We start from the raw sequence: 27,960 nt of genomic DNA, 5'->3' as shown, positions 1-27,960 counted from the left end.
GTCTCCCAGTGCTGTAAGTGCCTCGGTGCCATGGGTATCTATGTAGAAAATAGCTAATGGTATGTACTTTCAGAGTACAAAGGTTTTGTTCAACTAACTTATTTTCTTCTTATTACTAAACGAGTACTACTTTCTGGATATGCCTCGTACATTTAAACAATCGCCAACTTTGTACAAAATAAGTAAGTGATTTATAAACGTATTTTTTATTCTTTTTTTCTGCCATTTTATTCAGTTTAGCAATGTTTTCAGTAATTTATAAAAAAAATATTTGGAAGGAAGAAGTTTCGAAAAATGCAAATTGACCGAAAATATTAAACAGCCTCAAACTCCTCCGAAAACTCAACAATATTTGATACAGTTTCTTCATCCTGTACAGTTTCTTCATCCTGTTTAATTTCCATTTTTGAATCTGTACTCGTGGGAGTTCTGTAAACATATAGATGGTTCAGTTTGAATGATGTTGAGCATAGGACTTCCTCAAGCACCTCATCTTCGGGCTTCTCCTCTGAAACATCCAAAAATTTTTGTTGTACTTCGTGGTGTACCCCCATCTGAATTCTATCACGTAGGGATCTTGGCGGCGGTGTGTATGGTGACACAACAGGTGCCCAGAAAGGCACCTGAAGATTCTTCCAATGCAATATCTTCAGCATTGCTTGCGAACTTTCAGAGCTGTCTATGATCAACTGCGCAAAGTACGGCAGTATTTGTAATGAGGCTGCAGTTCCTGTCAGAAGCCGTATGCTTTCAAGTTTTTGCATGTTTCCAAGTTCAAGGTCACCCTCGTATGACTTCTCAAGGAAAGGTGCAGCATCAAAAAAATTGTCCTGAAATAAGTTCGAATTCATTGATTATAATTTGAAACTAAATTATAATTTCTATTGTGTACTATTATTGGTAGTTATTAATTTACTTCAAAAATGAATAATAACTATTTATAATTTCTTACAAAATCTAGAGCCGCAGTGGTCTAGTCAGTAGCGCATCTGACTGCCATGTGGGAGACCTGGGTTCGATTCCCAGGGTGGGTGATCTAAACAGCCTTGTCCCCACAGAAAGTAGCTCTGGGGATCACCCAGACTCAAATCAATGGATACCTTGGGGGGGGGGGGTAAAGGTGGAAGGAGCATGGGGCTCTTCCCCTACATCCTCTAAGGCTTGATTCACATCTACGCTCAAGCAAGGCTCAGGTCACTGTCCCCTCACAATCCACTCACAGTCAGGGAGTATCCATACTAGCGGTCAAGGTACGATCAACGTGAGTGTGGTGTTGGTTTATTCACTGAGTACATATATTTTTCTATATATAAAGCCGCGGTGGCTCAGTCGGTAAGGCGTCTGACTACCATGCTCAAGGTCCCGGGTTCGATCCCCGGCCGGTTCAAATCCGGGAACTTTTCTAACGGTGAAAGCGGCCTCGGTGCCCACCCAGCGTCGAATAACATGGGTACCTGGGGGAAACCCTGGGGGGTAAAGGCGGTCTGGGGCGTGATGCTGATCACATCACCCCCACTCACGACCGGATCAAGAAAGTGTGGGGCGTTACCCTCACACCCCCTATACGCCTTCATGGCGTGGTGCTAAGCACAGGGGAACACTTTACCTTTACCTTTATATAAAGCCTGCCGATTGTGCTAACTACGTACAATGTTTAAGAGCTGGCATTAATGAGAAAAATATGAAGAAAAAAGAGAATGCGAAAACAAGAAATGATTGATATGGTTGATTTACTTCACTTTTCTGCCAGTTTTGACTAATTGCAAGGATGAGAATGCATTGTGAAATGAAATGGATGAACGGACATCACAAAGAACATCCATGCCCGGGTTGGGATTAAAATTCAAGGCATCGTAGCATGCTGTGCTAACCACTTGGGTCCCGGAGGTCAGCTATTAAATTATAATACTGTTTATTGATATACTTTTGGTTTGAAATCATCAAACATTTATTTGGAGCTACAATGTGCAAAACTAAATGTCAACAGTGGTAAAGACTACTTTGTTGGTCTAGGTTTGGCATAAACATTTTCGGGCTCAGAAAGTTAAAACACAACACATGACAGATAAACATCAGGTTCTAAGCCTAGTTTCAAGGACCCGATTTTTTCACACATCGTGTGAAAAGTAGTCTTCCTCGACTAAAAAAAAAAGAAATAATTTTGTTTAGTGTTCTGTAAACAAAGAACAAGTTCATTATTAATCTTGATTTGGAGCTAGATATCAATGATTTTTTCCCCTTGGCAGAGGGTTGACCTATACCTCCTTTCCTTTTGCACACACACAGATGACAATTTTGTTTTCTGGAAAAATATGACCGTCAACAGGTTAGCTTTTTGATTTTTAAGGATTTTAATTCATGCAAAAAAGGCCATTACAACTAGTGCTCATGGATCATATTTGTGGTTAGCCCCCTATTGATTTTTTTTCATTGGCTATAATTGTAATTTGGTTGTTTCGGTCAGTTTTTCTTAAAATTCTTTTACTCGGATGCATGAAATTGCATATTTTGACCGATGTTTTACGACAGAATTGAGAGGAAAATATTTTGGGATTTTTTTTTTTTGGCTCAATGCCCACATCAATCAATTTTATCTATACTCTCCTTTCCCTGTGTTTCAATAGCTCTTTGACTTCTGCCGCTCATCATTTACGTACAAAACTGGGTTATGTATCCTCTGCAACAGGATTGAAGACTGCTACTGAACCAAGGGTTGAGCGATACAGACATTCACATCAACGATCAAGCTTCGGCAAAGTCAAGCTCTGCCGCCTCAGCTCCAGTCAAATATTCTTTCCATCATGACCGAAGTGTGAGCTGAGCATGATCGGAGCGAACCTTGACCTGACCGCTAGGTGTGAATGCTTCTATTTAAAAATCATTCAACAATATTTAACCGCACCATGACCGGAGGGTGATCTGAGTGTTACTTGAGCATATATGTGAATCAAGCTTAAATGTGCTTTCGACACGGTGTTATATGCATGGGGAACTTTAACTTTACCTTACAAAATCTATTCCAAATACCTGCTGAGCAGCAGGATCTTAAACACACACATTCAAAAGGCTGAATGGTTCAAAAAGGACTGATAGAAATACTTTTCCCTTAGATTCTGTAAAAGTTGGGTAACAGTTTGGTACAATCAAAAACATTTTAACCGTTCAGTATATTAATTATAGTTTGATTCAAAACTGCAAATTTGAGACAAAATTGGTTCACAGTGAAGTACGTTGAAAATGTATGCATTGGTGTTAGTGATATAATCATAAGTTTGGGAATTGTGGACTCAAGAATTCATTAAAAAAATCCACATTTTGAACTGAAAATGTGAGAATTTCACGTTAATTGCTAACACATTTCCTATTAATTATAATATTTACTGTAAATGATTGTGGGGCTCAGTGGCTGATTGCACTAGGTGGTCGACTTTTCAGCTTCCCTCCATAGTTCCCAGGTTTGAGTCTTGGGGAGGGCATGGGTGTTCTTTGAAAATGTCCCTTCATCATAATCATCACGCATTGTCATGATTAACCAAAATTGGCAGAAATGTGACAAAATAAACATGTAAATACAAATACATTGTCTTAAAGTCCTGCATTTTGGTAGAGCAAGTCCTAATTTTTGCTTCTTGCTATCTTGTAGCTCTACTCAGAATTAATTTTCAATATCAATACCTCATACAGATATAGTTCTCCCACACAACGAGAAGCAACAGGAATATGTTGGGTGAGGTTATTCTTCTCGACTTGCATGTTGTACTTCTCCAGATATTCCTTAACCACATCAGTGTTATTTACCCTGAAATAAATTGAAATGATACAAAAAACAAAACTCAGTGTACGCGTGTGTGTATCAAATTTCATGTAATACATTTCAAAGGAGACTTATCAGTATCACCATTAAAGATGAAGTGAACTTACACATGCACAATATACTAGTATTTGCTTTGTACATGTATGTGATATACTGTACAAACTGCAAATAAACTCAGCCATTCAATAGATCTCTTCAGTGCCATGGCCTGTTAAGCAGCTATTCACTGGGCAATGTGTGATTAGCACATCGAGTCCCATCGCTGGCATATTTCTAGACTGGAGACAGTTACTTTTTTCTAAATAGCTTCCCTATTGTCTTCAAATCATTGCTCAACATAGAAACATTGGGGTTCCCACCAGGAATCGAACCCAGGACCACTTCTACCAAAAGCAAGAGCAGTAACCATTTGTGTTTGTCTTGTGTAGTAGTTCCTCCATTCATATTGGGGGTTAGGCATAGAGCTGACAACTCTGCACTGTAAAAAGACATGTCAAGGAACAGCAATATACATACAAAATATTGTCTAACATTCTTTTAACAAGACTAACACCCAGAGGCATGGCGTGCATGTATCCGGTGTTACCGCAGGTAACAGCAAACTGTAAAGAAATTAAAAAGTTTTCTTCTCAATAAAATAACAACTTTGTTAAATAAGTTAACCGACAGCGTTGCAGTTGAGTGTATATTGCAGAGGACATTTTTTCTGCAGCCGACAAAAACGAAGAGACAGACCGTTCCGCTACCCTCAAGAGGCAACAAGAGGAAAGGGCGCCCGCCAATGCAAGGGAACAGCGGGGAAAGACTTGGAGGCAAGTGTGCTAGGAGGTTATTCATATGCCTGTTTAGGGGGCCCTGTTGCCGCTGCATCTTACCGGATCAGCAAGTGTTGTCACATTCGATTTCCAGAAAAGAACAAAATCCTGCCTAAAACGGGGATACTATTTCTCTCAAGCAACAAGAGCTAGACTGCAAAGCCAAAGCTGGATTTAACTACAACTGAGACCGTTTAGTAATAGGCGAAAAGATAAGTACTTGATGCGATTCGTGATTTGGAGAAACCTTGTTCCAAAAAACTAAGTTGGCAACAGTAGTACGTACATCTGGACTTCCTCCCACCGCTGGAGGAGGGGAATTCTGTCGTCTGCTCAACGCAGAAACGTCAAACTGACCCGAATGTGTGGTTCTTCTTCCCCTTTCCACCTCTTTGCAAAGAAACAGAGATGGTTGACAAGGCTCGACTACTATTCACTGAATTTTCACGGTAACTCTCATGAGTGGTAGTTCTTTCTGGGAGTGGTTGTGGCCAAATAAATCATTGAACGGATTGCAAAAAAAAAAAAGAAGAAGAAGAAGAAAAAAAAAGATCAAAGGCATGTTTTTCGGGGGGGGGGGCGGTAGGGTGGAGATTATAACGTCTAATGGCCGGTAACACTTTTGAAAGAGTCACGCCACGCCACTGCTAACACCATATGCTAATGGAATTATAGGTGATTATCAATGTGGATTTAAACGTAACAGATCAACTACAGATCAAATTTTTCACATCAGACAGACACTTGAAATAAAGTGGGAATATAATCAAAATGTCCATCAGCTATTCATTGATTTCAAAAAAGCATATGATTCGGTCAAAAGAGATAAATTATATAATATATTAGTAGAGTTTGGAATACCTAAGAAGCTTGTTAGTATGATAAAATTATGCACCAGTGAAACTGAAAGTAAAATTCGTGTGGGTATTAATATGTCTGACAAATTTACAATTCATGATGGGTTAAAACAAGGAGATGCATTATCTCCATTGCTCTTTAATTTTGCCTTAGAATATGCTGTTAGGAAGGTAAAATAAACTAAAGAAGGACTAAAATTAAATGGTGTGACTCAGTTGTTAGCATATGCAGATGATGTAGACTTACTGGGGGATGATGTGAATACAATTAAAAATAATGCTAAAATATTTTTCAAAACTGCTAAAGAGAGAGGTTTGGACGTTAACAAAGAGAAAACTAAATATATGCTTATAGGCCGAAACCAAGTGTTAGGTAATAATCAAAATCTAATTATTGATAACAACTCGTTTGAACCAGTTTCCAAATTCAAATACTTAGGAGTAATATTAACAAATGAAAATTATATTAAAGAGGAAATAAAAAGTAGGCTTAATTCAGGAAATGCATGTTACTTCTCTCTTCATAAACTTTTATATTCTCGTTTAATATCTAAGAAACTAAAAGTTAAAATATACAAAACCGTAATTTTACCTGTAGTATTATATGGATGTGAAACTTGGTCACTTACATTGAAAGAGGAACATAAATTGAGAGTATTTGAAAATAAGATCCTTAGGAAAATCTTTGGACCTAAAAGGGATGAGGAGACAGGTGAGTGGAGAAGGTTACATAATTTAGAACTACATAATTTGTAATCATGTCAAGATATTATTAGAATAATTAAATCAAGAAGACTTAGGTGGGCAGGCCATGTGGCACAAATGGGAGAGGAAAGAGGAGTTTACAGGATTCTTGTTGGGAAACCTGATGGTAAGAGACCTGTAGGAAGGCCAAGACGAAGATGGAGGGACAACGTTGAGATGGACCTAAGGGAAATCGGTAGGGATGGAAAAGAGTATATAGATCTTGCTCCAGATAGGGAAAGATGGAAGGCCTGTGTTGCTGCAGCCATGAACCTTCGGGTTTAAGAAGGCTAGAGAGTTAGTTAGTAACCATTTGTATACAGGCCCGTAGCTGGAACTGATCTCCAGGGGGGGCTCACGGGTTATCAGGGGGGGCTCACAGGTTATCAGCGGGCTTTGTAAACCAAGTCCATTTTTCAAAAGTTTAACAGTATTAAATGAAGGTAAATTATAACACCATTAAGCCCTGTTTCCATCATTATGAAAAACTAAATATGCTGACCAAGGCAGTAATTTATTTTATTAAAAACATAAACTAAACGTAACGTTTCATCAAGTACAATATACTTGATACAGAGTCTGAAGAAGACCTTGCTAGAAGGTTGAAACGTTACGTTTAGTTTATGTTTTTAATAAAATAAATTACTGCCTTGGTCAGCATATTTAGTTTTTCAGGTAAATTATGTGTGTCGGGGGTCATTAAGTTAATTTAAGATATAAAACATAGAAATATCATACAAATACTATAGTTTTTTCTATATCTTCTAAAACATCTTTTGAAGTGTTAATGACTGCTACTGACACCATCCCTTAGTACCCACTCCATACTATTTTTGATGATACACATATTTATATCATACATGTTAAAATGTATGATATTCACCTCAATCATAGTGCTTATCGTACATTCCACCCCCACCCGAAGCAATAAAACTCCCATTCTTTCCCAAAACTTGGGAGCTGTTGACATTTGACGCAGATGTGGAAGGAATTTGGATAATGACGTCAAAGTCACAGATTTCTCTTCAAACGAGAGGCTGCAACAGGGGCACGGAAGGTGCAGATATAGAAGGCTCCCTATGAAGGATCTTTCTTAAGTCTAGAGAATCTTCTAAACACTTGCCGCTGCTAAGACTTCTGCTCATAAACAGGATGAACGAACGAAGTTGGGAACAAAATAATATATTGTCTACATTTTCACTCTTCACCTCAAACAAATTAGAACACTAAATAATTTTATCTAATGTCAAAGGAGCTGGTGGCAGTGTCAGGGGGGGCTGGCGACATTGCCAGGGTCGGCTCAGCCCCCCCTGGCCCCTACCTGGCTACGGGCCTGTTTGTATACCTGGGATCTATCAATATGATATATGTAAAACACTAATTGTGAGGATCTTTATGGAGTACAAAATTTTATTGCACAATATTGTAATATTGTTGTTTCTTAATTTAGTTCCAAACTATGAAGCAAATCATTTTTAGGAGCCTTGTGATGAATAAAATGATTTACACAAACTTGCATTTATTGGAGTTCAATCACAGATTTGAACCTCAATCTAGGAAGTATTCTAAACATTAGGGGTGTACTGATTTGAAAATTTACGATCACAGGAAGAATACTGATCATAAAAATTTCCAATATGCCAAGAAAGATATTTAAGGTAGGAATAAAATCTGAGATAAAAAGAGAACTTTACGGTAGGAATAAAATGATGACATGATGATTTTGTAGCTAGCCCTGTTTTCATTCACATCCAACAGTGTCGAATCAATTTCCAACCATTTAATGGATTGTTACTTCCCTTTCCTTCCTGATGAAGTACCCAGGTGGGTTTGAGAATTTAGTCTATAAGTATGCCCAAACTGTCCATCACCATTTTCAGTCAGTCTGTTCAACACAATGTGATGGTTATTAATTGAAATAAAAACGTCAATAAGCAGATTATAACACCTGCTTCACGTCAACAGAATTCCATATTTTCAAACAACACGAGCAAGAAGTAGAATACCTAGGTATAAAAGAATAAAAATAGTGAGGGACAATTTGTCTACCTACTATTACAAGTTGGGACAGCCTAACTCAATTTACAATCTAAATTATACATGACATGAAGTGTTATATATTTTAGGTTTGCAAAATTGCATTTAAGAAATTGTGTATAATTCACTTGTTGATAAATGCATAAATTGCTTTGCTAAGTTTGAATTTAGTTCAGTAAATTGAATTATGTATTCAGTGTACTCATAATTTGCAATATTATCTGATGTAGAGGCATAAACACCAACCACATTTTTATGTATAGGTTTCTTTTCTAAATTTAAATTATGCTTTGATCATTATAGACAGATGCACCAACGTCCGGAAGGGGGAGGGGCAAAGTGGGCCACAGCCCCCCCCCCCCCCTGGAAAATGAATATCCACCTAAAAATTATATATTTCACATATGATTTCATTTCAGTCGCAGTAATTTATGTTAATTATTATAAATGCAGTGAAGGAACAGGATCATTTCACTATTATGGGGAAAAATATGCCTCCCCTGAAAAAAATTACCTTGCTTGGCCCTCCCTGGAAAAAAATCCTGTGGACATCCATGGACAGAGGCATGCAACTTTTCATGACAGGATTGGAAGTTTCTATAATTCACAGATAAAAGATCAGCATTTTCTCACTTGCGGTGATTACATAAAATTGCTTGAAGATGACTAATAGGGAATGAAAATGGAATTGCGGTACAAATTCCTAAATATATGTAGTTATACATTACAAATGTTGCAAAATTCATAGAATCTACTATGTATAAATCTAATTTATAAAACTTACAAGGCATAGCATTTTGCCAGTTGATAGTATGCATGTGCAATTCCTTCTTCATCCTTAAACTTCTGGCAATGTTTTAGGAATGTGTATAGCTCCTGAAAGGCACATTTGGGCTCACCTGCAGCCATGTACATTTTCCCAAGTTGTAGTAGTGCAATGGCTGCTGCTTGTTTATTTTGAGCTGCAACATTCAGACCAAATAAAGGGACAGTTTGCATTAAGCACTATAAATGAATGACTCAATATATTTGTTTTTTTCCACATTAAGACAACAGGTATGGATGCCATAGCTAATTATTGTTACCCTATAGCAGGGGATAATCAGAATTAGGGAGGATGAGGAGCAACCTTCAATCAAAAAAAAAAAAAAAAAAAAACTAGTGTGTTGAAAAATTATTAAAGAAAAATTATGTTGAATTATACTTCCAATCGTATCATGCCAAAGGCATGACTCGAATCCGGGACCTCGGGCGCCATAGTCCGATAGTCTAATTATTTCATAAAAAGGGCCCGAGTATGAAAGAAGCTGGAAAGAGCTTCTTTCAAGCAAATGCCACTCGATCTTCAGCGGATGATAGTATTTAAATAACCTGTGGTACAACAGCCCATGAGGGCCAGGGCCTACGTACCGACTGCCAGCCTCATTCCCACTTGCCTCGGCAGAGGTGGGCGATCATATAACCAGACGTGTGGTCAACACAACGAACCCCGAACCATTGTTGTATGTTTATATGACCAAGTTACACTACTCATTCGTAGCTCCTCAATTTCCTCACGATGGTGGGTGGTCTTTGGTCCCATACACTGTCTGAAATCTCTGGAGAAAAGTTGTTACACTTCTCCCAGGAGACTTGAACCAGTCTTGAACCCATGGCCTGAGCCAAAAGACTGATGTCTTATACTACACGCCCACGGTGCGGGAAGAATAACAGTATTTGGGCAAGTAAAATCCTTGCTCTGATCTGATATACTGGTAAAACATTTTTTTAATATGTTTGGCAAGTATCCATCTATTACCAGAATTATTCTTTCATCTTCTTAATCATTGTATATGATGAGCTTGGTTAGATTGAACTTTTTGTCTGACGATTTGAGAACAGTCATAGGCACCCTCGTAGTCAGGTTCCTAGTTTTGTTTTGGAGAGGTCTCTTCAGTCAATGAGAATACAGAAACCAGGCTGACCAATCTGAGGCATACTATGAAACTTCTTGGAGCGTTTGAAACACACCCCAATCCAACTTTGCAGATCATATGCGATTCTATATTGTGGAATTGTTTTCTCAGTTATAGATTATTATTCAAAATATTGGATTAGCAATTTAACCAATTTCCTAATATCAACTGGTACTGACAAGTATATATTAACCAGTACCATCTTTTCTAAATAAAAGATTCAGTGCTTGTTTGATTTTTATTTGTATGTTTTTATTATTTATTTAAAGTACAAAACTACAAAAAACTAAATATGCTGACCAAGGCAGTAATTTATTTTATTAAAAACATAAACTAAACGTAACGTACTTGTACAAGTACAAGTACTTGATACAGAGTCTGAAGAAGACCTTGCTAGAAGGTTGAAACGTTACGTTTAGTTTATGTTTTTAATAAAATAAATTACTGCCTTGGTCAGCATATTTAGTTTTTCATAATCATGGAAACAAGGATTAATGGTGTTACAAAACTACATACAGTGTGCAATTATGAAAAATATGTCCCTAGTGGAATATTTTTTTTCAGTGGTGGCTCTGAAGTAAAGTGAAGGGCTAGTAGAAAAAAATGTAAAACATCCTTGTTATCTTCGTATTTCCAATGAGAAAATGGGGTTTCAAAGAAAACACACACTAAATCATAAACAGGATCCACATTCCCTTAAACTGCATGAAAGGAAACGACATTGGTAACAATATGCACTCAGTTCAACTGCTCTAAGGCAAGTGCAGTAGGAGGTTTTGTCTGCCCGTAGCTCTGCAGTCATGTAATAGTAAAGCTTGCAGCCCAAGCAGTGACGTCACAGGATAACAAAATAAAAACATCTTGTACATTAATATGTTGTAGGGATGGGCCGATATGAAATTTTGGCCGATACTGATAAAGTAACAATATAAAATTTACCGATATCGATAACTGATATAAAATTAGAAATGGTCCTTGAAGAACGTGACAGGTTCATTGACCTCCTTAATAAATGTGTGTTTCAAGGTTACTGCAGTGAAAAAGAAATTGCATATTTAGACATTTACTTTTTTAGAAATTAGGGTATGGATGTTATCCATACACATTACAACAAAATGGCACGCACTAAATTATCAGATATTTATCGATATATTGGATCGGTAAAATAATCGGTAATTTTACCGATATGCCTATATTGGCCGATACCGATAGAGTACCCATTAATCGGTCCCATCATGGGCTTGGGGGGGGGGGGGCATCGAACCAGTCTGTCAACCCCCTGGAAATTTTCATCTACTTTTTTTCAATGTATGGCAATTTTTAAACGAAGCACTTTATTTCCTCATTTTGTGTCATTGTTTAAAAATGGTCATGAGATATCGAATTTGGTATGAAACTTTCATAATTTGCAACACTGAAACTCTGTTAATTTGTAACTTTCACACGTTTTGAAGCTTCTTATAGTACTGCGTTTGCTGCTGCAACTAATGTTCGAAGTAACTATTATGTAATCTTGGTTGTAACAAGTACTATACTATATATTATTCATATAAAAAACTTATTGGATGCTAAAATAAACTGAACTAAAACTGCTACTGCTACTACTGCTGCTGCTGCTACTACTACTACTACTAGTAGTAGTAGTAGTAATAATAATAATAATAACAACATAATTTAAAATACCGATAATGCAATAATTTTAAAATTAAACCCCTCTTTGACAAACTTCTGCATCTGCCACTGGTCTGTATCAGAATATTTTTGAGGGGAGGGGGTGTCCTCGACATCTTCGATTCGACCCCCCCCCCCTTCTAGGAAAATTTCTGGCGATGCCCATAGGTCCCATCCCTAATATGTTCTGAAGTGTCACTGCACCTACTTCACCTGAATAGCCACCACCATTTTTTTTTTTAAATGCAGCAATTTACAAAATACATTGGTTATACATTGCAAAGAGATATGTGAAATTTGTACTTACTCTGTTTAGCTCTTCTCACAGCTGACGTACATAACTTTATGGCCTCATGAATGTTAGTATCTCTTTCCTTTTCTGCTAAATCCAGCAATGCCTGATATAAAATAGTGCATATTTCAAGGTGAAGGACAACAATTTTTGCATTGTCGACCAGCGTCTTCCCTTCCCGTTCAGCATCCCTTAAGGCTCTGCTACATTCCTCAAAAGTATCCAAGTCAATTTTCCATGTTTTCCCCTCAGCAACCTGCCTTGCTGTCTCCAAGCGAGTTCTGGCTGCTACTGGATCATCAACTGAGAGACAGGTGAAAATAACAATCGAAATAATAAAATTAACACATTTACTTTTAAAATCTTGGCATGTTTTCATGTTACATTTTTATTGAAAAGTAGTACATGTAAGTTTGGGAATCAACTGAATTTATCAAGCAAGAAAAAGGATTTCAATACAGATAAAAGGTTTATGACATCCATTATATGTAAACATAGGAAGTCCAGGTGTTGTGTGGCATATTTCAAACTGAATCTTAATCTTGGCTTACCCAATGGGGTAACTGAAAATTTTTATAAAAAATTGAAAATAAATTACACTGTTCCCTAGGGTGTTCCCAATATTTCTGTATTACTTGTGTTCATAAAAACATAAATGTAATGTAATTCACTAGGTGGATCTATGAGGCACCATCTTGGAATGTGTATTATTCAATAATGCAAGTGAGAGTGTACAATTGGTTGGTAATTTTTGTAATTATTATAATTAATAAACAACTGCATCTCCATAAACAAAAACATTAATGAAAAGTTATTATGTTTTTGCAAGTTTTAGTGAATGGTAAAATATTTGTGTGCCACTCATGCAAATTGGTTATTATATTTCTTATTAATAATGGTAATTCTTGAAATTATTATAATTAAGAAATAACTGCACACATACCTTGAAACAGGTAAAATAAAAAAAATAATGAAGCACAAATACAGGTAAACTGAACTTTCAACTCCATCTTATGGGAGGAACTTGCAGTTTGGAAGAGGCAGCTCTTTCCTCCTCCAACCTACCTTCCACTCTTGATGATGTGCCCGAAATGGGGTTGAAAGCTCAGTTTTAAGTCTTACATGTCTTTGTACTGCATTTTTTACTTTACCTGTTTCAGGGTACAAGGCACGTCCAGCAAGTAGTACTCATTTGGTAATATAAGAATGAAAGAAGTTAGTTGAACCAAACCTTTTTACTCTAAAGCACATACTATGAGCTATTCATGGGAACCTGTGGCAATTGAGGCACATATCATACCAAGAGGCACTGGTGTACATCGAAGGGTCTGATGGGGCTACAGTCCTCTTCAAACTTTTGAGAAAATAAAAATGTTCAAAGAAAAACAGTGAAAAACTCTTGAGAAAAATCAGAGTAGTAATTCTAACCTTCCTTGAAATGACCTACAAAATATCTTATTGTGTATTCCACCCCCGTAGAAAACAGTAATGTACTATCCTATTCACCTTTACAATTCCAGCCCCTCCCAAAAAAAAAAAAATCTGCATATGCCAGTGCCGGGAGACACTGTACATTTGGCAGGATTCTCGATTTTCTAGTTCATATCTGCAGCCCACAGAAACATGTACAATAGTACTGCTGCCATGTGTATCCTTCTGCCAATGGACTGGCAGCGGAAGTGCATGACAAGGGTATCCAAATACTTTTCTACCAGTATAATAAGTGCCTCAATGCTTTTGTAGAAAAATAACTCAAGGTATGTACTTTCAGAACAAAAAGGTTTTGTTCAACTAACATATTTCATTCTCTTTTTAGCTATGAAACTGGTACTGCTTTCCTGACATTCCTCATATGTTGAACATGACATTTCATATTGTTGCCAAAATCCACTATTCAGAGATAAACACACATTATTTATTAATTGTTTTCCCCCACAATGAATGCTGAGTGGGAAGGTTCTGCAGTCACAAAAGTCAAAATGGCAACTGCACAGGAGAGAGTGCAAACCATATGGTTGCATTGCATTCCATTGTGCAAGTGCAGCAAAACCTGGACGTAGAATTTATTGGTTACTGGGGAACAAATCTATGCACCAAATGGCGTGCCCAAGGTGAGGGGGGTTATGGGGGTCATAAACCCACCTTTTTTAGTCAGGTATACCTAAAAAAGAACATCAAAAGTAGGAAAAGATGGCAAAATAAGGACTGACTACTAAAAATAGTATACATAATGCCACTGCATGCACTCGACGCTTACAATCATCATTTTTTTTTTCTGAGTTTATACTGACACAAAAATTCATGACTCCAAGAAATTTGTGCATGCACAGTGATTGAAGTGGAAATTCCTAGCTTGGGGGATGTTTGTACGGATCAGCATCAGTGCTTGAAGTGAGAGTAGATGTCCTCCTGCTGGCAAAATTTTGGCAGAACAACCCCCCCCCCCTCTTCCTCAGCTGTCTCATTGTCACCATGTTAAACTATAGGAACATCCCCCAGCTAACCCCAAGGCTTGTCCAAACACCCCTCCTCCCTTGCTAGCATTTTAGACATTGCATCAATGATAACACTATTAAGCCTTGTTTCCATGATAACCCAAAAACTCAATATGCTGACCAAGGCAGAATTTATTTTAAAACATAATAAAAATAAAATAAATTCTGCCTTGGTCAGGATATTGAGTTTTTGGATTGCAGTAGGTCGTGCGATGGTTACACAAATTATCCTAGCTATGGAGATGCTTTGTGAACATTTTCTGAATTGAGAGGATAACATCCACCCCCACCCCCTCCCCTGTTCCCCATTTTGAGCACTGTATACACTTTACACAGATGCTGGAGAACACTGACTAGATTTCAGCACTGAGATATCAAAAAGTTTGTACTTTCTATAATGACCTATTCAGTATCATAAAGATTTTTTTCGCACAAAAACCTACCTGGTTGCTGTTTTTTTTTTCTTTCACATATACTTCCTGCTTTAATTTTCCTGAACAGTTTATTAACATTATTATGTGCATGAACTTAAACTAGCAATGAGAAATGAATATGAACTTACATTGCCAAAATAGGAATCTTCCAAAGATAAAATGTGCTCTGGCATTCCGCCAACCGCCATCCTTTGTGTATCTTCCGGTAGCTTCTATAGTGTGAAGAAACAGTTCCTCTGCAATCCACCACCAAGTTTCTTCCTGTCTCATAAAAAATACAGCTGTTTCCAGAAGGGTGTCACACTCCGTAACAGTATCGCCTGCAAATACAGGAGTGAACTTTTTGTCTGTGTGATAGGTAAGGTTATTAAGCAGACAAAGAGTCATTGAAGTGAATAATTCTTGATGATACTCATCATCATTCAGTGATTTTAGTTTGAAAGTAGATTTTAGATATTGTTGTTAATTCACCTGCATGACATTACTTTCAGTAATAGATCAATGCTTGAAGTCGGAGGATGCCATGTCTCCACAAACTAACTCTCTAGTCTTCTTAAACCCGAAGGTTTATAGCTGCAGCAACACAAGCCTTCCATCTGTCCCCATCTTTTCCACCCTTAACGATTTCCTTTATGTCCTACCGGTGTATTACCATCAGGTTTCCCAACAAGAATCCTGTAAATTCTTCTTTCGTCTTCCAGTCATGCTACATGGACGGCCCACCTCCATGCCATATCTCCAACTGAGAAAATTTAGGTAAAACATTCCATCCCACCTGATTCATTGTCACAATATTAAAGTTTCCCATCTCCCCCACTGAGACTACCGAAAATAACAGTAAGTCTCTGATTCATAACAATAAGTTGTCAACTAATAAAGTCAGGAAGATGAACACTCCTTAACATCTGCAGTTACCATCCCTTGCCGAGAATCCAAAGCTAATAATAAATCAACTAAGAATATTGTAAATGGTAGCCCTCCCTTTTTTTTTGCTTAGATCTAAAATTCAGCAACAACAAAACTTTCAATGAACCTTGCATGGAACAGCTAATTATTTAAATAACATATCATCCTCCTTCATGGCAGAAGGTTGTTAATCTACCACCGACAAAAACTGCAGAATCCACCTTAAGCCCATCATTAGGGACATTGAATTTTCGCGATGCGCGAAATCGCGAAAAGTGAAACAAATATGCAATTTTGAACATTCTTCGCGTAACTACACCCCCAATGATAAAATATGCATGAGTTTTATTCGCGAAGTAATGCGAAATGTCTGCTTTTCCACGAAATGAACGCTTTTTCGCGAAATAACCGTGAAATATCATCAAATTAAGTAGAAAACATGGAAAAACCGGCAATCGAGGTTGTGCGCGCAAACTGTCGATTTGTAACGAAACGTTTGCCTAAAGTTTCCTACCACTAGCAGCTGAAGAACATCTTATCTTCGATCATGTCAGGAAGATGCTGCAAATTGGGATTTCCCATGCACATAATCTCAGTCCGAAAACTTCGCTCCCTGTCAAGCTGCATTCCTTTCTTCCCCCGACTGTCTACTCAACTTCCAGTTTCATTGAACTTGCTAGCTGTAGCAGCGATAAGATTAGTCTGTTCCCGCACATCAAGGGAAACAATGGTGTCATTTGTGTTCAGTCATGAATGAATTTTGTTTATCATCAAGTGATTTTCAAAATGTGTTTGTGTATGTGCAGTAGTGATTATTTTATTTGTTGGACAGCAAGGATATCCTTTAAACACATACAATGAATAAATCACTTGAGATATGCAATTTAGAAATGAAGTGATTTTGTGTTGATGTTTTCTTTTTTGTACTAAGTACTTGTATATGTGTACAGTATATAAAATTGAAGTAGTTTATCAATTTATAGCTCTTTTGTATGTTGTTTCCTCTCATAATCAAAAAGTGTGTTCCAATTATTATTTTTTTCCACCGCTGGTATATACTGCTGATCTATCATTTTATTTACCGCTCTCCTCAGTTTTTATTTACCATAAATTTGTCTCCCTACCCATCATATATTTCAACAAAAATATACAATGGACCAATTGTAGGTAATTATTCCATTTTGCCAGGTTTTTACAACAAAATCATTAGATTAGATTAGACTTACTTGCATACAGCGAGCTTCATGCCACATATGGTAGTGTGGAACATGTCATTGGGATTAGAAGAGAAATATAGCAATAAAATTTTACCTCCCAAAGAGTAAAGTCATTATTTTTAAGATGCTAAATTATTTTTGGTTGTTTTAAATATTCCATAAAATATTTTGATATCTAAAAACTTTCTGAAGAAGGACCAATCAAATTAAAAAGAATCCATGTAAGTGCATTTAATGCTAATTTTATGACTGTGTACCTTTTTTCTTGCTGTCTTCTACTTTCATGAAGCTAGTTCGTAAAATATCTATGAAATCTTGATCCTCTTTCAAAGTTGGGAAAAGCCAAATTCCTGATTCAGAACCAGCTGATGCTTTCATTTCATCTTCCAGTTGAAACAGGTACTGGAAGTGTTTGCAACTTTCCATGTAGCCATCCTCTTCTAATTCGAGACACACTGAAATATGTGGTGGCAGTCGGTGTCTGCAATATGAAGAATATTACTGAAAGAACCAGGGGAGGTTACTGATCTTGTTGCAGTGTTGCACAATGACCGGATATTTTACCATGAAATTTCATACTTTTTGTTAGAATTTTTTCATTGTTTTCCTATTAAATATATTGAACATAAACAAATGATTTTACCCTTAATTGCTTCAAAAGAGCAAATTACATTATGATCTGTTAAAAAGGAGGAGGCAACCTGTGAGATTTCACAGTATATGAGTAGACGTATAGGTCGACGTTGCAGCACCAAAGTGAGAAGTATGGGAGCGAGGTTCAATGCCATTGTTCCTATCCTTGTGCCTAAGCTGGCTCGCCATTACAGATACTGTGCAACAAACGAAGTTCACCAGGCAGGGAAGAAGACTTCACTGCGATTCGATGGACCGGCAGCAAACACTGCAATGCTAATTCTTTTTTACGCGATTAGAGAGCATTACATGCGAACAGCAGGCAAGGTCTTACTGTCCTGTGTCGTAGAGCAATAGACAAAATGTCCACGTTAGGCAAAGATAAGTATTTTATTTTTTGGAGAATCGTAACCTATTTTACTAACCATACCACCAATATATATGTACCAATCCTAATTGAGTTTAAAATGTAACTTATCATGCATAAATGGGGTGCTCATTATTTACCCTGATGTTGTGGCATGGGTGGTGGGACTAATTGTCTATTGTCATAGTTGCAATATTTCGTGTACTGTTGATAAGTCGTGTTCCCACCAATACCAATACCAATGCTTGAAAATTGTTCAAAATACTGATTAATATTATTGGGTGAGTATTCCAGACCAATTACAAGCATCGATTTATCAGTGTTTTCCTTCAAAATATTCAACATTTGAATCAGAACATTAAAGTACTTCTTACATAATCACAAAACACACAATTCTGCACAATATTCTTGCCGAATAAAAGGAAACTTCAAATTTTACATGATAATTATTAATTATACTCTGCAAAAGTGTGACGTGGCATTTTGCAGATCCTGAGCAGGAGGAACATCTCGTGGAGTGAAGGAAGGGGGTGGTGTTAGCCAATGGGGTTAGCCCGTAAGACACCAGCTGTGCCCGTTTTCGCTTGGCACAGCGAGGGAACTTTCGCAGTGTTGACACAGTTGCCATCTTCAGAGATAAGTCGCTAAATACGACAGATTTGTAAGACCCGTTGGGGACGTAATTCGTGAAAACGGTACTATCGACTTTTCTGCCAACTTTTGGAGAAACGAACCTAGTATTTCTCCAAAGTTAAATGAACATTTTGATAATAGATAGATGCGCCTAGAGGGGCATCCAGACTTTTTAAAAATATAACAGTAAAAAATCCTATGGTGATGCGAGTTTCCTTTGGCATTTCGACAATTTCTTTTTACATGAAATGTCTAGAATATTTTCAACATCCAGTTGAAATATGTGTGCATGGGGGAGAAGATTTGTTTTCCCTTCCTCTTGTAATTCTGTTTTTAGTGAAGTGTCCTGTAGTGTATAAAGATAGGTTAGTGAGTGAAGATTATTACTATTATTACTTAAACACACACTGTTTTCCACATTACCAAACGAGGATAAACATCTTGGCCAGTGGGGCAACCTTAAGGAGGAGGTGGAGGCATTGCAGATTTTTTTTTTTTTTGATTCTTGATATCGTTGGCACTACCCATCATACTTGCCACTGGTCAAAGGGATATGCAGGTGGAACCTAGTAGGAACAAGAGCAAAAGGCAGACCAAAAAACATCTATCCATCGATGATGTTATTAAGGATCTGAAAGATATGAAGATCAACAAATGGTGGAAGTGTATCCAGGACAGAAAAAAATGGAGAGAAACGGTTCAGAAGGCCAAAACTTTAAGTGTATGAAGTTGTTGTGTCTTATGAAGAAGTAGTACATACACATATATACTTGAGTTGTATATACTTGTATACTTACATATTTTACTCCATAAGCATTGACATCCGGAAGGAGGGCCATGCCCCCCTTGGAATTGAAAGTCAATAATGTTTTACACATATAATTTCATTCTAGTCACAGAAATATATGTCAATTATTGCAAGGACGTTGCAGGAACATGACAACTTCAAAATTAACCAATCTTTTTTTTAGGAGAAAATGTGCCTTGTTTTCCCCATCCAGCGGAAAAAAATACCTTCCTTGCCCCACCCTGGAAAAAATCTTGTGGACGTTCATGTCCATATGCAAATATATATTTACATATTTCCAGACATTTTCATATCTAATACATCAAGGACGTAATTAGGGGGGTCCAGACCCCCCCTGAAAGAATTATGAAGTACTAAAATTAAATAATGAAAAATATATTCGTTTAGCCTTTGTTGTATAATTTCCTCTGAACTTATTTGAACACAAGGATTATATTGGGATCATATGGCTTTGAATGACATTACAAAGAAGATTTATCTACACTACTACTCAAAATAATATGCATAAAATATTAATCAGAATCTTACTTTTCTCCAACTACATGTAACATCATTTCTTTATTCGATAAATATTCAATTATTCATCTCTTTGACATTAATTTCATTGCTAGGGCACTTGTTTTTATGTAAATTATTCCGATCTTAACTACAGGTAAGGTATTATCTCTTTACCTATTCGTGTAATAATAATATAATATTAATTTATGTATTGTAATTTGTATTAATTCAATTTAATATAATTATTTTAATTTAAACATTATTATTATTATTCCTGAGACACTTGGTTCTGACATCTCCCCCCACCTCGCAAAACATATTTCTAGATACGTGCCTGTAATACATATATTTACATTATCACACTTGAGCAGCCTCTGGAGTAAAACTTGATAACCCACACTCCATTCAAAATTAAGTTAACATTGGATTCAGATGCTCTACAATAATAGGTGAAGTTCCTTCAGTAGCTGCTGATAGCCAGAAAAACACGGGAACATCTGGGCAACCCATATGCCACAGTGCAATGAACAAACTTTCACCTGCATTTTTCTGTTTCATACTCTTGTGGGTTATCATGTTTTACTCCCAAGCTGCTCATTTAATACACATACATGCACAATAGATATGAAATTCTTCACTCAACAGTCGTTTCTCTGGAAAAGTCAGTTGGGGATGTGGTGAGGAAAAAGATGTATTCAGCTTTTAAGTGAAACTAAGAGTACGATGTGTGCTCTACAATGCCAGGAGTCTCCTGGGTTCAAATCTTGGCCTGGGCATGGGAGTTATTATTGAGTGTCCCTTCATCAATTTCATCATATCATCACTCATCCTCATCGCGGTAGCCAAAAGTTCCAGAATAGCAACACTGAATAATAAAAATCCAATCAAACCAGAATATAATACAACTTTAGGTATTACCAGGGTACTAAGTGCAGGCAATAGTACCAATACCTTGCAAACTGTGTACACACCAGAAGATTTGCACAAGTTTAAATATGCACTGTTACTTTGTGTGTAGCAGAAAGATCTCTTAGTCAATATATAGTCCTGTTACATGATAACTCATTTTCCTTACCATTACAGGTATCATGTATTGGAAAGCAATAGGAATATGTAGATTTTTAGCAAAAAATACAGGCTTGACCAGGACTCAAACCCGGGTCTTTGGCAATCCGTGCCATTGCTCTACCACTGAGCTACCGAGCCAGCCTGGCTTCCCCTGCATTTTCCCTGGCACTGTTTTACCTGTGTGAAATCGTTGGATTGCCAGAGACACAGGTTCGAGTCCTGGTCAAGCCAGCATTTTTCGCTGAAAAATCTACATAGTGCATCTCGTGTGTGCCTAATTTAATCAATAGGAATATGTATTGTATTTGCGTTGGTTTGTCTGGCTTCAGGAATTTATCTCAAACAAATAGAATGGTAATGCTGGTACAGTAGACTTGCGATTATCCGAGCTAATTGGGACTGAGATTACCTCAAAATACGGAGAAACTCGGATAATATGGAGATAATGTGCTAATAGGTCTAAATGACGAAACAACACTTAAAACTGTGTTGTAATTATTTATTACTAGTAGAACATAAATGAGAAGATTACTTTTTCTGCTTAGAATAGGTTACACACCCCTGTAACAATCGGGTACACCGACAATGTAACGAACATGACTTGACTCCATAAACAAACAGGGGGTGCATTATGAAGCACAATGTTTTCCAACCACTCCCTTTGTTAACCTGGAGCCTCAGTTAAACAGGACTCGGTTAATCACGAGTCTACTCTAATATGTTTTTATGTTACAGATTACTTAGTTTTTGAAAGGTTTCACTAGATATTTTTGGATTTTAATACATTGTATATGTACATATTTTACTCTTTTTAGTACATAATTATGTGGGTCCTATTTGCAACTAAGTCATACTACTTCTTGTGGAATATTCATCATCAAAACTGAAAAATGTTCTCATATGATAGTCGCCTCTTTTCAACTATTGATACTTCAGGAACAGCTACAACTAAGAAGTGAAAATTTGATAGATAGCAGTAGGGATGTGACGAAGCTGAAAATTTACCGATGCCGATGTACTCACCGATAATTTTTGGAACCGATACCGATGCCGATATTTAACCGATTCCGATACATAAGATTATTAAACAGAAATGGGATGTTATTTTCTGAATGACAAAAATAAATTTGCTATGTACATTTCTATTGCATATCATATGCATATACATATATATTCTCAAGAGATGCGAATGTAGATTTGCATCTACAAAAGGTTATGTGAACCTAGAGACTTAACATTAGTACACAAGCAGTTCTTTGAAATGCAAAATGAATTCCTGTTCTGTCAGATTCAACTTCAGAAATACGAGATTTGGAAGCACTTCAGGAAGTAACCTACTTCTCTTATCGCAAATGTGTTCAGCAACACTGAACACTCAATCACTGAATACTGATGCAGGAGGTATGCCCAAGTATTTTCTCAGCACTTGCTTCAGGTTTGAATACTCAATTTTGAATTTCCAATACAACAGCATATCCTGGTTCAGCAATGTACTGTTTTATTTCCGATTTTGAGTTAGGTTGATCCTCTGAATGAGAGTTTGCAATAATTTTATTACAAAAACTCTACAATAATGATGCATCATAACCAAATTTTCAATAAATCTTACAAAACTAGAATATAAAACTTATTAGAAGGTAAAACTCTAGTATAATCTGTACCGGTTTAAATATCGGATTTTTGCCGATTCCGATACCGATGCCGATATGGCAATTTCGGCCGATTTTCATACATCGATAATCGGCTTCGGCACATCCCTAGATAGCAGGGACCACAGTTTTGTTGCAACAAAAACTATTCTGATTGATCTGTTTGTCCAAAAAGTTTGATATACATCCAAGTTAAATTGCATGACAACAATACTGGGTATTCAAGCCAGTGCTGTGCCTGGGAATTTAGAAGGGGGGTTATGTATTCTTTCTTTTGTAGTCACCCCTCATTTTGTCTTCTTTTCCTGCCTTCAACAGGAGATAAGGAATCTGTCTATGTCCAAAAGTGGAGGAATTTATAAGGCACAGACTCTCACCAGGTACCTGTCAATCAGCTGTCAGGTAGTGTCAATTACCTGTCAGAAGATTCCACACTCAGGTATTTCCGATGGTAAATGTCCTAAGATAGGTGGTGTGATTGGAAAGTTTTAAGACAGGTGGTGCCACTGCTCAATAAAGGGGCTTGCTTTGCCTGCAGATGTGGAAGGGGAAGCTTCTTTTGTCCTTGAAACGTCCTGAAAAGATCACCACGATATTTTTGTTCAGTAGAGAGTGGAATCCTGGTGAGTGAAGATGTGTTGTCGGTTCTCGGCAGATTATTGATGTCCCAAAATGAATGAAAAAATGGAACAACACGTTTGTGTCAAATTTTGTTTTAAAACTGGGAAATCAGCTTCGGATACCTATGAACTATTTAAAACAGCTTTCGGGGAAAAATGTCTGAGCCAGTTAAATGTTTTTCTGGTTCAACAGATTCAAAGATGCCATGAATCAGTCGAACATGACCCCGGTTCGGCTGGCCTTCCACTTCAAAAACCAACAAAAACCTTGTGAAAGTTTGCAATTTAGTGCACTCTGACAGTAGACTTACAATTAGGGAGATGGCTGATGAACTGAATTTAAGTAAGGACTGGTGCCTTCGTGTTCTTTTGTGTATGGACCCTGTACTGGGAGTGTGTATATATAAGATGATGGTTGTATCTTTCATCAATTTATTGTGAATATTCATCTGAAGAAGACCCTGTTAGAGGGTGAAATGTTACATTTTTATGTATATTTTTTATGCTATAAAAGTTTGCCTTGGTCAGCATTGTAGTTTTATTAAGATGGAAACAAGGCTTACAAGTGCTACCATCTCTTTTTAGGAATACTGGGGCAAGGAGAGGGGGGAAGTTATGACCCCCAACAACTTCCCCTTGGGCATGCCACTGATTCAAGTTGAGTCTGCTTCTGTGGCAGAACAATGAAATTATAAATATTATGACTCTTTAATACATTTTTAAAACTCAAAGAAACCAACCTGCGAATGGCATTTCTATCAAGCTTTGGAAAACTTTCTATAATATCTTTCTCCATTTTGGCAAAATCCTTTTTAGTTCCAATGCTTGCACGTCCATAAGGGGAGCCAATTAATTGACATTTGTCATACAATACTCGGAATCTTTTGCCTTCTTCTCTCACGACCCAGTCCTCTTTGACAGTCATGGGAAGTTTAAGAGATGACTCTCTCTTTACAGGTCGTTTAGACTTAGAAAGAGGTGTCACTCTTAATGAATCAAATGGGTTAGTGGGAGCTTTGCTTGCTCGTGTAGAACCAGTTTGTTTTGAAGGATACATATTTTTTATTGTGTTCTGTAAGAAAAAAAATGTAACTTTTGTTAGAAAACATAGCATGAATAAATTTGTAAAAAAACAGTGCAGCTTAAAAATGTATAAATGCTCCATATGTGATATTGAACATTTTCTGTGTAATTAGCGGAGTTTACTTTAACACCCTTTCACCTTTGAATTTATCACATAGTGTATAAGTATATATATATGTTTTTGTTTTACTTCTATGCCTGCATTGGTGTTATATTTCCATTATATCTAATTAATATATAATAAATACAATACTGTATTTACTGTACAGTAAAAAATATAATAAATAGGAATTGTTACGGTGAATCAGGTCAAAGTTTCAGAATATGCCACTGCCCTACTGAATAAACACATTGTGTATCTGGAAATATGCTGTGAAAAATTAGCTTATCTATGCTTGGAGTTAACAAATTCATTATTATTTAAGTAAAACTCTGAGCAAAAAATACAGGTTCAACCAGGATTTGAACTCTGGTCTCGGGCATACATAGTGATTGCTCTATCAGCTGAGCTACCACGTTTCAGTGCCAGTGCAGTGTTTGAAAGGCAATAGATACCAATCAGTAGCAATGACAGAGTCAATTCCACTAAGGTAAAACAGCAAGAGCAAAGAACAGGACTGGTAGAGAAATGGCATAGTATGCCAGATACCTGAATATGAGTCCTGATCCAGCCTGCATTTTTTGTTGAAATTTCTACGTAGTATATCTCCAGTGTGTGCAGTGCTGGATCAATAAACCGCAAAACGCTGCAGTGCAGGGAGGCTCAAGGGATGAGGGGCCCTTGCCATGATTATACATAATATACATACAAGGTTATCACTCAAATGTATGTGTGCAAAATAATAAACGTAGTAGTTACGAGTAATTGTTACTCAGGAGTGCAGAAATGAATACAAAATATAGCTACATTTCATCATACATTGCCGATTTCCAGATGACTCTGAAAAAATTGAATCCCATTGGATTGGCATCATGGTATCAATCCATACTTGTTCCAAATCTCATGCATGCAGATAATGAAAAATCTCAGAAAAATCATTATTTGTAGTTCTAACACTGAGGCAAATTGTCCTACAGAGACAATCGTATGGAGATTTTTTTCAGAGGGGTCTGCGTTCTAGGGAGAGTGGGATACGCAAAAAAAATAAGTACTGGGTACAGAGTCTGAAGAAGACCTTACGAGAAGGTTGAAACATTATGTTTAGTTTATGTTTTAAAATAAAATAAATTTTCTGCCTTGGTCAACATATTGAGTTTTTTAATAAAATATTCCGTAATTATCATTTTGATTCTTTGTTTTGAAGGTTGTTCAATGACGACAAAGGTAATTTTATGGAGAGTGTGCATTAACAATTTTTTTTGCTTTTCCCCCGAATTCTTTACAGCTTTCATTTGAAAATTTTCATTTTCTCAAAATTTTGGAGGTGGCTGTGGCTTCAGTCAGCTCCTCCCTGTGTACACCAGGATGCTTCGAGTTCATGTTCTTTACGGTGTTTCTCTCAAACATTTTCACAGAGCTAAATGTGTCATCTCATCTTCTACAGCGGAAACACACATATCTAGAAAAGGCTTTATCAACATTGACATTAAACAAAGAAATGTTGGAGGAGCAAGTGAGCAATATGACCAGCTAAAAGAACAAGCCCCATTAGTGTTGCTGAGAAATGGGAATATTCATTAAACAACATTCATTAAACAAACGAGACTTTCAAAAGTTAAAAAGCAGTTTGATGAGCTCTCTTATAGTGTGCATTTTTTAATTTTTTTAAATTTAGAATTAGCGTATTTTATGCAGTTTGGATGATTTTGACACTCAAATTCATGAAAGATTCACGTCACTTCATCATGTTGTTCAAATGTTCTCAGTTCTTATTCCAAAAGGTTCAAGTAGAGCGAACACATGACAATTACAGAAATATCATGACTTTTTGGTAGCCTGTACTGAGAAAATCTGTTTTAAGATTTGGTTGGACCTGTGGCCAACACCAACGAAGCCATTTTTGAAATTTCACCTCAATTCGTAAATCCTCTATCATATTCCAAATTCTGAAAAATTACATCTGATTAAAATGCTCTTTCTAGAACTTCACTTGAATCTTTTTGTGGTTTGCTTTCTCTGTTCAGTTGTCTAGATTTGCAATATATATATATATATGTAGGGGGCTTGTGGTAGTGTTTTGCGGGGGGCCCAACATTAGTAGATCCGGCACTGGGTGTGTGCAAACAGTGTAAGCCATTTTTCAATTTTTACTTATATTTTTTTTTACTTGTACTAGCGCTACTGTTGAAGTACAGTACTGTACATCCAAGCTCACAGTGACAGTTGAAAATGCTACTGTTGAAGTACAGTACTGTACATACAAGCTCACAGTGACAGTTGAAAACAGTAGAACTTGTCTACTGTACTGAGCAAGGATAAATACTTAAATAATCAGAGCACAATAAAAGGCATTGTTTCACCTTAGAAAAGGAACCTTCAAAAGATATTAGTGAAATTTAATGTCACTAAGTAGCTAAACAGAATGAGGGGATGAATCTGTCCAACATGTATTAACAATTGTAGATTGCATGATCATAAAAGTACAAACCACCTGCCTTATGCAACCAGGTTCTGACACTCTTATTATATTGTTGTGAACTTTAGTGCTATATTGGTGCCCAATAGGAGTATGCATCTGGTTTACTACTCAATAAAATGTCATGTTTATTCTTGTAGGTACCTTGTAGGATATGTATTAAAATCACAAGAGAAATGCTTTCAGTGTGCCCATGTTGAGATACATCTAAAATTGAACTCTTTTTTTTTTTTTTTTTTTTTTGTGCTAATACACTAGCATACTGGATTCTGTAATTGTACTCATTCCAAAGCATAAATAATTACCTTCAAACTTCTGTGTGCTATGTGCAAGCTCTCTGCTGCATCAATTTATACAATGATTATTTGTTTGTTGGTATTCTTTTTGTTTACCCCCCTTGTCTAATCAAAATTATCAGTAAGTATGAAAACTCACTCTTTCTATTTGTTCACTGTTCATTCTTTCATATTTTTTTCCCCCAGCAAACCAAATTAAGATCAAAGTGTGTCTTGTTCACAAATGCTAATTGAAAATTGTCGAATTTAAATGTTAAATAATGGCCGAGTCTGCTGCCACACGTGTCAGCAGTAAGAATAAGCTTCAAATTTGCTCCTGCCACGTAATTCGTCTGCTAAGAGGATGTTACAAATCTTAAGAACAGATTGAGACGAGAAAAAAGGAAAATTTTATGATTAGTGGGAATGAATATACAGATGATTTAGAACCTTTTTCTTTAGAAAGCATTTAAAGTGTACAAAAAAGTGTTCCCCTATGCATAGCCCCACGCC

The 27,960-nt window shown here is 36.8% G+C and overlaps 1 protein-coding gene across 1 annotated transcript; it reads right to left on the bottom strand.

Annotated features, from left to right (window-relative positions):
* Positions 1-192: 192 nt before the first annotated feature.
* On the bottom strand, positions 193-27,631 carry LOC145985988 (uncharacterized). Its single transcript, XM_083120148.1, has 8 exons — positions 27,478-27,631; positions 24,254-24,585; positions 17,495-17,718; positions 15,243-15,434; positions 12,201-12,488; positions 9,052-9,229; positions 3,676-3,799; positions 193-830 (listed from the first exon to the last, which is right to left on the bottom strand). The coding sequence occupies exons 2-8, from the start codon at positions 24,568-24,570 to the stop codon at positions 315-317; spliced, it is 1,839 nt and encodes a 612-aa protein (XP_082976274.1). The 5' UTR covers positions 24,571-24,585; positions 27,478-27,631; the 3' UTR covers positions 193-314.
* Between the last annotated feature and the right edge of the window lie 329 nt (positions 27,632-27,960).

The sequence above is a fragment of the Lepisma saccharinum genome, chromosome 3, assembly GCF_977018435.1.
Source record: "Lepisma saccharinum chromosome 3, izLepSacc3.1, whole genome shotgun sequence".
Classification (NCBI taxonomy): domain Eukaryota; kingdom Metazoa; phylum Arthropoda; class Insecta; order Zygentoma; family Lepismatidae; genus Lepisma; species Lepisma saccharinum.
Note: the sequence above shows the minus strand (reverse complement) of the source record. Positions and strands in the feature narration are given on the sequence as shown.

Excerpts from the sequence above, each read along its gene's own strand:
- LOC145985988 (XM_083120148.1), bottom strand. The coding sequence starts at position 24,570 with ATGTATCCTTCAAAACAAACTGGTTCTACACGAGCAAGCAAAGCTCCC. Across the intron at positions 3,800-9,051 it reads CTGGCAAAATGCTATGCCTT|GGTAAATAACACTGATGTGG; the intron begins GTAAGTTTTATA and ends AATTTATTTCAG. Across the intron at positions 831-3,675 it reads GAGAACTATATCTGTATGAG|GACAATTTTTTTGATGCTGC; the intron begins GTATTGATATTG and ends AACTTATTTCAG.